We start from the raw sequence: 14,529 nt of genomic DNA, 5'->3' as shown, positions 1-14,529 counted from the left end.
CTGCAGGCAACATGCCTGTGGCGTACACACATATTTCATCTCAGAGACTAATGTACAAAAAGCATTGGGCTGTAACATCCCCCAAATACAAAAATTCAGAAATCCTGGTAAGTTAAACCACCACGAACAGCAAGCTGCACATTTAAACAAGAGTGCAGATTTCTAGTCATGTGAGGTGGAAAGCGGTAAACGTGACCTGAAGGAAGGACAAAGATTCAACTCTGACCACAGTTTTCAGACACTTGAAATGTACGAGGGGTCTCATAGTTAAAGGCAGAGCTCTTTCCAGTTTCACAGAGTAAAGCAGGAGTAGGCGTAATGGCTCGAAGATGCTGCTAGGCAAACTGGCCTCAAAATACGAAATATTTTTCTAGCAGTGGTGTTGAACACAGGAATGTTTACTGTGAGAGTTCATGCACTGTCACTTGAAAATACATGAAGGTACGGGGTCTTTCATTTAGCTTCTGTGAGACACACAACAGCTGATTACAGAGCTCCCTTATGACCTGACTTTCCATAAATCTGTGAATATTACAGCTCAGCTTCATCCTGCGAGGCCAAGCATTTGGGTACCAAAGCAGCAACGCACTTCTGCGCATGCTGCAATGAAAGCTCGCTTCCTTTACTGGAGCAGGGCTAGAGAGATCAATCTCTTGCAGGACAGGCCCAAAGATCTTTAACCATCTCAATGTTTGACCACTTTGGGGTTTCTTTGTTGCAGCAGCAATTAGAAGCCTAAGATAGAAGGGGCTTGGAAACCTGAAACTTCAAAAGCAGAAGGATACTTTAAATCCTTGCTTATCTTGCATCTAATTTGATGAGGTAAAAGAGGTTGAAATGAGTTTTTTATTATGGTTTCACTATGCAATAATGTAACTCAGATAAGGAGAGACAAATCGAGGCAAGTTATTCTAGGAAGATGAGCAAATGAAAAACAATGCCTTTATCCAAAGATAAACTTAATGTAATTACTCACTTAAAAAAAAGGGATTAAATCAATACCTCATGGCTACAAATACAAGCATGCTGGAACAGCCTACAATGAGTAGTAGACTGGAAAGAATGTGAGGCATTAGGTAGGCTCAAACATATACATACACACACAAGCACATATAGGTGTATGTTCTATAAACAGGTAGAAGTAATAATAATAAAAAAGAATAAAAATTAACTGTAATACAGAGAAGGGATCCTGAAAAAGTCTTCAGTTCTAAAAAAGGGTGGGAGATGGTATTTTTATGAATTAGAGGCTAAGTCAGGAACAAACAATCAAAAGCCCATCTGGTCTAACTGGAAATTGTTTATTTAAGCTATTATATTAAATTATTTAACTAAAAACTTCTACCTTTCCTCCGTAAACTCAGCATGGCATCCTTTGAAGCCATCGTTTACTTTCAAGTTGTAACACTGAGCTCATTTCTGATGGTCCAAATTTCTTGTCAAGAAGAATTTCTTTCATGTATCCATAATATTTTCCTATCTTCTGTCACTAGCATCTTACATAATTCAAAAGAGTATTCTGATTCTTCTAAATACTACATTTTTGCTGTTGATGTGGTGTGTGTCCCCCCCCTTTTTGTATGTTTTTTTCATATGTTGCTGTTTATTTTGTTTTGGTTTTCCCCCAAATCAGTTATCACTGAGCTGATAGCTGCTGGGTTACTGTGAGATTGCCTTATTTACAGCAAGAAACGTTTTGCTCTTGATAAAATGCAATTAGATGTGTCACGTATTTTAAAGAAAGGACAAAATTATGGCCTAGGAAATTCTGAGCTAAACATATTTCTAAGATTTTATAGCTGATTTCAGATGATAGAAGTGAAAATAGATCTGTCTGAATGCATTTATTTTAATGGAAAGAAATAAAATGTGCTTTAATTCACCTTTTAATACTTAGCATACATGTGAAGCAACTCTGTTTTACTGATTGAAGTGAAAGAAGCAGAAGTGGGGCAGAAAAACATCCAGCCTTTAACATCAAGTCAGAGAAAGGCTTGAATGGGACATGAACACACCTAGATTTTTGTCCATTTTCTTTCCAATGTTAGAAAAGATCTGGCTAGAAGATATTTCCAATAAACATTCAGAACACTTCTCTCCTGTATATAAAGGAACTGTTGTGAAAACACTGATTAATTTACAAACCTGTCAGATTTGGTCTCTTGAGGCGGTGAAAGAGTTGTCCCATAACGAGAAGTGGGTGTTGCAGGAGCGCTCACACCAGAGTAAGGTCGCGGAGAAGAGTAAGAGCTGCTGCCATAGCTATTGTATCTGAAAAAAAGGGAAGGTAGGAGAAAGGGAGAGACAGAAAGAATCCATCAGCAAGCAGATATACAACAGTAAATCTTGTTAGGGGATGGCAGTGATTCCCTACCCCAGAATTTCTTAAACCTCCACCTTCTGAAAATATTGCTCTAATCCTAGCTTCAGAATATGCAACCTATCATCTCATTTTAGTATCAACCATGTCATGGACATACCTAATTCACATAGTGAGCTATTGGTATGGAGAATAATGAGAGATTATAATGGTTGTCTCAATTGACAACTCAGAACAGGAATAATTAAATCACTACTCAGTTACTCAAAATTATTAGCTGCTTTGGGAGCCGATACTCAGCTATTAGAAAAGGGATCAAACCAGTCCAAGTCAGCAGTATTCATAGGTAGTGAAATTAAGGAAAACAGCGGCATTCCCTAGACATGATCTGAACATTGACACCCATTGTTTGACAATGTTTGCATTATAAAGGGAAAGCATCTACATTCTTTTCAATTAAAGCAGGCAATATATTTGTTCCCCACCCCCAGTATTGCGTAGCTTGTGTGCCGTTTCTTACAATAGCTGTAAAAAATTACCACCATGGTTAAAAAGGCGTACCTCTGGAAGCCATTCCCTCCATTAAAAATAACCCACCATAGCCTTCTTGACTTTAAGCTTGCTCATCAAAAAGAAATTGTTTCCACAGCTCCTGGAACAACCACCTCCCTGGAGTCCCTTGTATCAATGTTTTCACCCTGGCTACTGTACTGAATAGAAAAGGTAGTCATGCTGCTTTGCTGTGCCTTCTAACCATTGTACTTAAATAGCAAGTCAAGAGGGATTCCTGATTTGGGAAAATGTTAACTTGTCTATTCACATGATATGCAGATGATACTGTTTTTCACATGGACAGCATATGATGCTCTGTAGGTGAGTACTCTGCAAGGCCAACTTACCCAAACATCAAAATCCACTTCAGGAAAAGGAGCAACATATTTTTTTCTGATTACAACTCACAAGATATAATATACCCTCCTTCACTGTATCTTTTCTCGGCTGCTTCTTTTCTCATACACATCAGCAGTCAGTAATTTCAGCCAGCAAATTTCTTTGAAAAGGTTGGTTAGTTTCCTTCAGCTCCATTTAGCACACTCATCTAGCCATGCAAAAATTCATTCAAAGTTTCAAGCTTCATTCCTTAGGGTACAACAGCACTGCTGCCTGCCAAGGCCCGTGTTAAAATCAAAGCAGATTTCAGTTAGGGGGTTTTATAATGGAAGTATTCATCCTTTAGAGAACATGCTGCCTTCGGCAACAATTCCTGGCTCGGGTTTTAGAAAACACCTTACCACCACCATCTGTTTTTGAGACACCATGTTGACTGCCCAGGAACAGAAGAACAATTTTGGAAAAAAACACTAATACGCCCATTTCTGAGCTAGAAAAGGAATTTTGCAGGAAATAATTGCCCTCCTCGCATTCCTGCCCTACAAGCCCCACTGCCTAGTGGCCCTGTGGAAGGCTGTGTAGATGGACAGCATGGGGCTTCTCTGGCAGCACAGACCTGGCATGGGTCTTCTGTATTCTGGCTATGCCAGTACTGAGTGAGCGATGAGAAAACTGCTGTCCTGACAACAACTCTGAGCTCATTTGGTATGTTCCTGACACTAACAGAAACCTTGATTTCCATTTCAATCAATGAAAGGAAACCTTCTTATCAACCATTACATTTGCCTTTCTTCTCTTCCCCATGAAAAAGCTGAAACAGCTTTTTCAGAAGAAAAAGAATCCTTTTTCAGACTGATTTCAATTAGTCCAGAGATAACTCTCATTCAAATGGAGAGAACATAACTTCTATGGACCCAGACTACGAGTATTAACAAAATCAAATTCAGAGGGACTAGCCTGGACATGCCATCACTAAATATCAAATTTAGAGGGAGACAAATGCTGGAGGAGTAGCAAGGCAAAATAAGCACAACAGGTAAGTCAGTATCCTGTACACGATGTTTATCTTTCTAACCTTCCTCTGCTAGTGGTTATCATTTCCACCTTCCCTTCTTGTCTCACAAACCAATGCAGATGCAATGGTCTTGTCCCAGGACACTTCACTCTGAAGAAACCCCAGGGATTTGCCTCTTTTATGAACACATTACTGCTCAAACTGTGCAAGCTTTGCTCTCCTGTTTCTTCAGGTAGCCCCAGCAAAATCCTCCCCCACACCATGCCCTCGATCCTATGTGGTGACTGGAAGCACAAGGATGGGCAGAGGGAAAGAAAATCACTGCAGAAATACTAAATATTGCAGGAACAGGAGCTATTGCAGGAACACGAGGTATTTATAAATCTACTCTAAAAAATATAAAGTGTCAATGAGAGCAATAAATGAGTGTGGAGGCCTAAGGGAAAATTGCACTAGGAAAATGTAAATTTAGAGGAAACCCAGTGTTCAAGCTGCAGGTAAGGCAAGATGTGCGAACTAAGTCCCTTGCCAACATCTACTTGGATTTACAGGTTTTCCAGCAGAATGAAAAAAAGGCACAAACCACCCACCTATTAGAAGAGAAAGATCAAAAATTAAAAGGATCAGAGGAATCAAAATGTTTGTTCACATGCAGAAATTCAGGACTTCTGGAGAGAGGAAGAAATAAATACGCTCATAATATACGTGTACCTTTTCAGCATGCAATTCAAAGAGCTCTGACCACTGGGAAAGACAGCTAAAAATTATCAACCTCTTTTTAAGGTTATTCTTTAGCATCATAGGACTGAGCATACGTTGTGGAGCGAAAACTGTCTATTCTGAGTGCTATATTCTCTTTATAGGGTTTAATCTACTTCTTTTATTACAAGCATGAGTTGAAATTGCACATGACAGGGATATGCACTCTAGACAACAAATTCAGGATCTGGCAGTTCAGTCTTTGAAGCCAGGATTTCACCTCTGAATTCCAACTGATGATCTTATCTCTTTTTGTTTTATAGCAGAAAAGCTCCATTAATTTTCATGAAATAACGCCTGCAAATTACATTGCTGTAAATGAGAGCAAAATGGTGCTCCTTTCTGTGATCTTCCAAAACACAGGTTATTTATCTACTGCTGTATAAAGGAAGCCAGAATGCTTATTAACTGTAGACCTTTTAAGAGGAGTAAAATGAAATGAAGGCAACAAAGGCAAAGGGAGAATATCAATCATAGAATTAAAGAATAGTTAGGGTTGGAAAGGACCTCAAGATCGTCTAGTTCCAAGCCCCCTGCCACGGGCAGAGACACCTCACACTAAAGCTTGCCTCCCAAGGCTTCATCCAACCTGGCCTTGAACACCGCCAGGGATGGAGCATTCACAGCCTCCCTGGGCAACCCATTCCAGAGCCTCACCACCCTGGCAGGAAAGAATTTCCTCCTTATACCCAATCTAAACCTCCCCTGTTTAAGTTTTAACCCGTTACCCCTTTGTCCTGTCACTACAATCCCTAGTGAAGAGTCTCTCCCCAGCATCCCTATAGGCCCCCTTCAGAAACTGGAAGGCTGCTATGAGGTCCACACAGCCTTCTCTTCTCCAGGCTGAACAGCCCCAACTTTCTCAGCCTGTCTTCATACGGGAGGTGCTCCAGTCCCCTGATCATCCTCGTGGCCCTCCTCTGGACCTGTTCCAGCAGTTCCATGTCCTTTTTATGCTGAGGACACCAGAACTGCACACAATACTCCAGGTGAGGCCTCACAAGAGCAGAGTAGAGGGGCAGGATCACCTCCTTCAACCTGCTGGTCATGCTCCTTTTGGTCAGCCTGGGATACAGTTGGCTTTCTGAGCTGCAAGCGCACACTGCTGGCTCATGTTAAAATACAGGCGTACAGGACTAAAACTAATAGAGTATGTTCTGGAAGTAATACAACACAAAGTGCATTATTAACACTATAAAACTCTTGAAAGGCATTATTAATTTATCTAAAAATTAATGTCAGCTGTATAAAATCTACCTGTTTTCCCTCATCACTTCTGCTTCCTTTTCCTTCACAGATGCTGGAGTCTCTTCAAAGTCATACGAGAAGAGGTGAAAAGGAGTATGTGGTACATAAGGTAATTTCTCCACCGTTGGAGATGCCTTTGGAGTAATGGATGCTGATGAATTTTGTGAAGAACTTAACAATGCTGCTGCAGGTGAAGGTGGTGATGAAAGGACAGAATTATGATGAGAGACAGATGAGTCAGGCACAGAAGAGGAGCCGCTAGGAGAGCTCTTTGCTCTAGAGCAGGAGAGAGGCCTCTCAGCTGGAGAAATGGCACTGGAGATGGCTGAAGAACCAGAACACCATGAGAGGTTTTCATTCACAGCCTCCCACGCACCTGGGACCCCACTGCAGGAGGAAAACATTGTGAGAAAGGGAAGGGAGGGAGAGAAAAATGGGGAAAAGAGAGATCAATAGATAGTACCACTTGGAGGAAAAACCCTAAGGTCAAGGAGAGTCTGAGAAACAAAAGCTTCCAAAATTTAGACAATCATCTCTTTTTAAATAAAGAAAACTCACATCTTTGTATGCCAGCGGGATTCTTCTTCGAGTTGGAAATACTGAGGAATGGAAGCAATTGAGCTTAAAGAGAAGGAAGGGATTTAACCCACAGACTTCAGAACTAATTTTCATGAACCTTTTCACAACCATTTTCTGAACGATTTTCAAGTATTTCAAGTTAGGTTGTAAGCATTGCCAGAGCAGTTCAAAGCAGTTTCAACACACAGGAGAACATGGTCCACAGAGTATATATGCCTCAAGATACAATCTGCATGTCTGCCTCTTGAAGGCCAGATATCTGATTATCATCCTCCCTGATGAGCTGATATTTTTACTAAAAACGCTCATCCACCAAAGATGAAAATAAAAAAATACTCAACCAGCATTGTTCTGGCAAAATTAAGGTTTAGCATTATTTCAAAAGCAAAGCCTTACGAGATTATTTGTCTAGGTATGAACACACTAATTTCTCTGAGTGTCAGCATCCCATTGTTAGTGACTTGAGCTGCATCAAGTGCAACAGAAAACACATCCACTTTGCTCTAGTGAAGGCAGGTGCTGGTGAGTGACAGAAGCAACAAGGCATGTGAAAAGCCATGGGATCTGAACTCTGAGATATCTGTTTTCACTAGCATCTCCAGCATAAATTCTGTGCATGGGCTCTGGGCTGGATCACTCGCAGGTGGCTGATTTCATTCTCACCTCTGCAATCCATCTACAGGCATGAAAAGCACGGCCCTTATCTGAGGACTGTGGGTTTGGCACAGCGTATGCAACAAAAACATAATGCATGTTATAAGCATAAGGATATTATGAATTTATTCATCAGGTATATACCAGGTAATCATTCTCAGAACAGAAACACCATGGGCAATCTGGAAACCTTCCTGTATTGCACCAGCTGTGCATGACAGAAGTCACTGAAGCCAGGTTAGTCCTACCAATCCTGACAGCATCTAACACAACCAGGGCACAGATCATTTTTGTTATTCTATGGTGATAATGAAAGGAGTATTTAGAAAAGCCATGGGAATATCACCCACTTATCTCGAAGTGACTGTTCTTTTAAAAGTTCAATAACCTAAAAGCACATCACACCCTTTATACAACTCTTCCTTGGTTTTTGGTTTCTTTTAACAGTATTTAGCATGTTCATGTGATCTAATAATAAGGTCTGTCTTAGCTTTGACTGTTAGAGAATTGGTTTTGAGGAAATTATCACTTAATTTCAAAATTTCAGGCAGCCATTGGCAAGATTTGCAGACTGGAAGACACTAATAACAACAGCACAGTATTTTCTTTGGAATTTGCACATTAAACAGTTTCCTTTCTCCCCTCCATGCTGTACAGTGTCTGCATGAATGTGGTTTACTTAAAACAAAAAAATCCAGTTTCATTTGCCGAGTTGCAAAGCCAAACAATTTAACCTAAATCAAACGGCTGTCTGGAAGAAAGAACATATTTTCTTTCTTCCAATTTATTAGGATAAAGTTGCCAGATGCCAAATCCATATATACCTCAGAAATAAGTGGAAAATTTTACATTAGAATACGTTTTTGAGAGGTGGTTTGTTTATATCCATATATACACAAATAGGCAGGTATGTATAAAATGATATATATGCATCCATCAGCTTTCCCTCAAAGTAATTATTTCCTATTAAAACAAGAAAAAATTGATAAAAATCATAGGCAGCATTCAAAAAAATGTCACTCTTCTTTATAGTGACAGGTATTGTTAATAAGGTGGTATCATGAATCTAGGGACCCAAACCTAAGAAACCAACCAACTACCTCAGCAAAGAGGTTTCGGTTTCACCTTTGCCTTAACTGAAAAGATAAACTCAATTCATGCTTAGAAGTCCTGCTTTCAGCTAAACCTTTTAAGATTTGTAAGCATTACTCATTTTGTACAACGGGAGTGACTGGAGACGATTCTTACTGCATGAAGTCTATATAATTAAACATTTTTCCATGAACACACACACCAACGAAGCTTTAAATTGCAGAAATATATCCTTGTGGGGTGGGCCTTAACAGGTGATACAGGAACGTGAGTGAAAGGCAGATGCTGCTGCACACGGTGCTGGTGAGTTCATGCCAGAGTCCAACAAAAAGGTGGAGGGACAATGCTAAATCCCAGTACCTGGCTTTGACCTGCCTAGAGGCCTCTTCCTCCCCCTCATCCTCAGTATTGGGTTCTGTGACTGGCTGTTCTTCATCCTCCTCTTCATACTCTTCCTCCTCTCTGAGGTCAGACCAAGTAAAGAAGCATGCAGTGGGATGGAAAGAGAGAAGGTGGAAGAGAAAACAACATGAGTCCCCAGAAAAGGAAATGCAATGGAGTTAGAAATGGAAGGAAAGCAAAGCATGGCAGGGAGGGGGCAGTTATGGCCACCCGATGTTAGACAAAAAGCCACCTAAAACCTCCTGCTAACTATTTGTTGGTGCAAAGGTAGCTACCAATACAAAATTTTTATCCTTTCCCCTATTTACATTCTTCATTGTGAGTTTTTAAGGCCCCAAGGATGCCATTGTTTTTTCTTGAGCTTGACTTTCCATTTCCTGCTGCCCTACCTGCAGAGACATTAATGGAAATATTCATGACAGTACCACCTCATTAGCCATTAAGCTATGCCTGTTTCGCTTAAAGGACAGTACATGTTGTGCTGGCATGGGAGAGCTGGCACTGACCATCACACTTTCTAAATAAACACAAATAAAACATCCCTGTTAAGCAACCGATAGCTCAAATGGAAAACAAAACAGGGTGAACCATTAAGTTAGAAGCAACAGAGGCACCAAATCAGTTCAGGACTATTTGCAAATAGCAATATTTAAATTATTGATGCCAGTACATGAATTATTTCAGTAAAGAATAGTTAGTATGGTCAAAGCAGGATTTGGTTCAGCAGTAATTCTGTCAGAGGGGAATTTTAAGACATGCATAAAGCCTCCATAACCTACAAACCACACAAGTAAAAAAGAAAACTGTATTGAAACAAAAAAGGCTACACTGCCTCTTTTCATTTACGCTTTTTCCTCCTCAAGCAAACAGACTCATGGAAGATTTAGAGAATATTCTCTCTTTGGACTTATTTTGCATTTGCAGTTGATCCAGTTCTCCACTGATACAACAATGAGATACAACACTGTTACAACACTAGGTTATTCTCCAGACAAAAAATGAAACACACAAACATTATTAAAGTTTGTAAGACACCCATATTCCTTGCATTTTCCTGAAAGCTGGTTTTCTTTTCCCTAATTCTGAAGTGAATCTATGTACATTTTTCTTCCCATTTAGAAATAGTTTCTGTGTCATAAGAATAATGAACAGTGATCAATGAGATCATGAACTCATGATGTAAAGGTCAACCCAAAATTTGTTGCATTTGTATGAAGTTAGTTATGAAATAATCAGGAAAATGGCAGCACCTGGAACTTTTCCAACACTCTGGCGAACATCTACAAGGGTTTTCATCTACATCCTTTCAACCATTCCTAAGGCATCACAGTGGCACGACTATCTCAGCATCTCTCCACCTCCCTGTCCTCTCCACAAATATATACCTCCTCTATAGAGACACACTTCCCAGCTTCCACACATATAAGAAAAAATGAAGCTGACCAGGGAGTATTCACATCATCCCTTCTCCTTACATGTGAGCAGCTCAAGACTATCTTTGTTATTCTTTCGTGTAAAGGGCAAACGTCTGCATCTGCCAGTCTCACAGCAATTACATTGAGTAAATAACTCATGAAGCTCTGTGAGATCATGGTTCTCCGATAAGACCATAATGCTGACAGCATGGCTATTACTTACAGGAACAAGAATGGCCCTGCTATTACTACGCTTTAAGCTTCAATCAAGTTTCCAATTTGATGATGTCAAATTCCTCACTGACCTCAACTGTCTCAAAATGCTCAAAACTGTAAGTGAAATACTCATCTGATATAGTGGATCTCATAAATTTGGAAGGGTTCTTTGAGATTTTACTTGTTCACACAAGTGTGTGGTAGCAAGGTCAGGAGTTTATACAGTACTGGTTGAACTGGGAACCACCGAGTTCTAATTGCATTGAACAGAAAGAGAAGCTGAAAACAAAAAAGCATTCAGAATCAAAAGAATTAGCTCACATTTAAGGACAACTTCATAACACAGGATCATCAGGTGCCTAAACTAACAGTTGCCAGGTGAGCAACCCATCCAGGATATTTTCCTTGAGATTTTTCCATCCCATTTTTACATCTTGTGTTTATAATCCCGAACCTATGGTCTCCAGTCTTGATATCAAGTCTTTCATATACCAGCAGTGAAAGCTGTTCCCTTCCTCACATTTCAGAGTTTTCATAATCAGTGTTTATCAGATTAGGATCTTTAATTGGTGCCTGAAGGCCTGAATCTACTTTTTCTATACAATCTATTTCCCTAGAGCCATCTGAAGCTTGGAACTAAACAGAGACTTACTATTCTAATTTTAGGTATCTATTTTTTTAAAATGCTGGGCTTCAGCTGTCAAGTGAACCACATATCAAATACTACAGCTGTGCAGCAATCAATTAAAATACAGCCTTCTAGGGGTTCTTACTGTTGTGCAAAGTATTGTTCTAATCCATTACTGGGAAAAAGAGATTCCCATACAATTACCTTAATTATCAATACAAGCACACTCTAAATTAAATCTACATATAATGGCCTTCATAAAATTGGGATATATGACCAGTGTCTCACAAAAAATTTACTACCCTGGAAGAACTAGTTGTGTGCAAAAAGTCTTGAAAAACAAGGAGGTTTTAGAAGTACAACAGAAACATCCATATAAGCCCAGGTTAACAGTTGAAAAACAAACCAGTAAATGGAACTGTGATATATCAACTTCCAGAGCTATCAATGACATATTTTCCATAAGCGCTAGCATCCCCTTAAAGCATATGCATATGCTTGCACTAGCATATGTTTAAAGGACATTAGCTTTTTACATACATGCTTCTTTCTGGTAAGATATGAAATACATTCGTGTGCTGATATTTTAATCTTTAAGTCAGTTACTGGACTGAAACTCATTATCACCTGAAGACTAGTCTGGGACATGTAAGGTTTTGCTTTCAGTCTATAGGTAGAGATGCACTCCGCCTATGAGAAACAGAACTTGGACCAGGAGGTGATTTGACCTACGTGGACCTGAATGGAATGTTTACCCCTTGTCCTCCTTCATGATGGGTCATGAACTATTAATAATGTCACATGAAGGAAATACTTTTGTCTGCTGTGATGTTTATCTGCAATTTCATCTCAGGAAGCAAAAAGTGAAGAGCCTGCTTCTCAGATGTTATGACTTGCTGATCTCTAAAGGAGCAGATCAAGAGTAACAGCCCCTTAATTTGTATATTATTTGAGAATATTATATTTCAAAAGAACTATGCATGTGCAGAAACCCTGTGTGGCAGACTTTCTTCAACAGTTTATGATCAGACATTGACACGACCAGGATAGGCACTCTTTCCAAGCTGAATATTTTGTTGGAAGTTAGTCTCTTACTGGCTTTTGCACATATATCTGAACTGTGGATAATAACAAATAAAACTGAATTAACTGGGTGGGCCCTAAGAATTGAGCGTATGCAAACTACACAACCCTCTGTCTGCTAAGAGCTCATGGGAGTACACCAAACATTAGAGTGACACAGCTATCAGAGTGACTGCCTTGGTGGACTGGCACTTCCAAGGCTGCTAACAGTAGACAGCAGTGCCTGCTTGACAAGAGCCAGCTGCTGAGATTCGAGATGGAAAAAATAATGAAATTTAGTTTATTTACTCCTGACCCCAAAAGAGGACCTCTCTAATCACCTGACAGCTTTTCTTATGAAAGGCTGGAAGTTAACTGGCACTTTTGCATCCCTAGGAACTGTGAAGCGGCTCTGTGCATCCATTGCTTTACCTTAACTGGTGGATTAATTTCAGAGATTCCAGCAAGATCATTCTCATGTCAGGCCAAGGACTCCTTCCTCAAATCTCCTTGAATTCTAGATCAGAAGCTTAATAGAAGCTTTGATTGAAAAGCTCTCTTCCTCTGCTAATATTAATTCTAGCAGGCCAGCAGGCAATTGGTTGGAAAAGGCAGGAGCTGGCTGCACATGTGCTGACTGCAGAGGTGACTGGTGCTGTGCACAGAAGCAGCACGCTCCCCAGCCTGGGGGAACCAATTTGATCAAGGGAAACTTGTACAATGGAAATAAGTGTGTGCTTGGAAGAGATGCTCAATGCTTGGAAAGTCCTCTTTCATTAGCTTAACTCACAGTTTCAGACACCTGGACTCTCCCCAGAAAGTGGATCAGGCGCAGATCAGAGGAGAGGGGGGAGCTCAGAAGCAGGAATCACGTGTGCTACTCTCAAGTTGAAGAGACACAAACACAGACTGATAAAAGGAAATGATAATCAAGGGACTTATCCACAGGTTTAGCTGAAGGCAGGGGCAAAATCCATAATTCATGTAAATGATGGCATTAAGCACACTGAAGACAGCGACTCTCACTCCACAAGTACCCAGAGCACCACGAAATGCTCTCCATTTTACTGGTCCCTAGAGCTGAACAATGTTGTGCAGTCTCTGACCTCTCCAGGCTCTCCCTAACCTCTTCCCTTTGCAGAGTTTTGATGAAGACAGCTTGAAAACACTCTGGCTTGCTTTCTTCTATTTTGTAGCCCAGAAACACAAATTTCCCACTTCCGCCCCCTCCTCTCACCCCCTCTGAAAAAAACCCCAAAACCCAAACCAAACAAACCCACAATAAAAAACACCGAAGGTACAGCCAATAGAAAAATCAAAGGCTGTGTTGAAGCAACAAAACCCCCCCAAAGCCAGAAAACAAGCCTGAGCAGAGAAATCCATTCTGCTCTGCTTGGTATCAAAGGAAATTTTTAAAGTGCAAGATGTGTTTTAAACCATCTTAATTCAGGAAGAATTTGACCACTAATGTTTGAATATAGAACAATAAAAAAAGTGATGGTCTAAGCCATAAAATTAGGCTACCAATGTTTTCGTCTGCACATACAATGCACATAAAAGTTAATTCATGAGATAAGAGCACATTAAAGTGTCTCCCTTTTGGTATGATGCCAATTTGTATAGGGCTCATTTAACCATTACCAAAGTCTTACTAAATATTTCCTTTTTAATTTTGCAGGTTATTAGACAAGGCCTTAAGTGTACTTCTGGGCCTTTTGTGACCATCCAAAGAATTATACAGAAATTGCCAAGAAATGTGAACACATGACTTCAGTGAAAAAAGGGTCCTAGGAGTTATGCAGTGACTCAGAAATTAAAGGACTGGGGAACTATAAAGCTATTGGCCATTATTTCCACACTCTCTGAAAATCACCTTATGCGCTGTTAATTACTGATGAGGAATTTTCTCTCTCCCTTTCTTTTTGTAATTAAGCCTGTGCTTTTCAGTTTAGCTTCTTTAAATTACTTTCAGTTACACTTTCACTGCCTTTCAGTGGAGCAGCTCCCAACTAGGAGGCCTACAGGCCACATTTGGTGAAGTTAGACCATCATTAGCCGTTCCACAATATTATTCTAAATGAAATACTACTGTTTATCTCACAATTTTTTCTTTCAAGGTTTTTTTTGTCCCCCCTTTCAAACCTGTGTTGCCTCTTGAATAACACTTTGAAAGCTGCTTCCCTGAACCCCTCACAGGTGAACAAACAGAAAATGAAAAATGTTCCATCAAAGAGAGATCTTTACAAGT

At 40.0% G+C, this 14,529-nt stretch overlaps 1 protein-coding gene across 6 annotated transcripts in view; it reads right to left on the bottom strand.

Moving 5' to 3' along the window:
* Window positions 1–14,529, bottom strand: part of FHOD3 (formin homology 2 domain containing 3) — a 379,358-nt gene that overhangs the window by 90,995 nt on the left and 273,834 nt on the right. For 3 of the 6 annotated variants that reach the window (XM_065667731.1, XM_065667733.1, XM_065667732.1), the window contains 3 exons: window positions 8,919–9,020; window positions 6,243–6,620; window positions 2,146–2,271 (listed from right to left, as the gene is read on the bottom strand). In XM_065667731.1, the coding sequence (XP_065523803.1) occupies window positions 2,146–2,271; window positions 6,243–6,620; window positions 8,919–9,020 (606 nt within the window). The remainder of the gene's footprint in view (window positions 1–2,145; window positions 2,272–6,242; window positions 6,621–8,918; window positions 9,021–14,529) is intronic. The other 3 variants (XM_065667735.1, XM_065667736.1, XM_065667737.1) reach the window with 1 other exon arrangement.

Source organism: Lathamus discolor, chromosome 2, assembly GCF_037157495.1.
Source record: "Lathamus discolor isolate bLatDis1 chromosome 2, bLatDis1.hap1, whole genome shotgun sequence".
Classification (NCBI taxonomy): domain Eukaryota; kingdom Metazoa; phylum Chordata; class Aves; order Psittaciformes; family Psittacidae; genus Lathamus; species Lathamus discolor.
The sequence above is the reverse complement of the archived record's forward strand: the minus strand, read 5'-3'. Positions and strand labels throughout refer to the sequence as shown.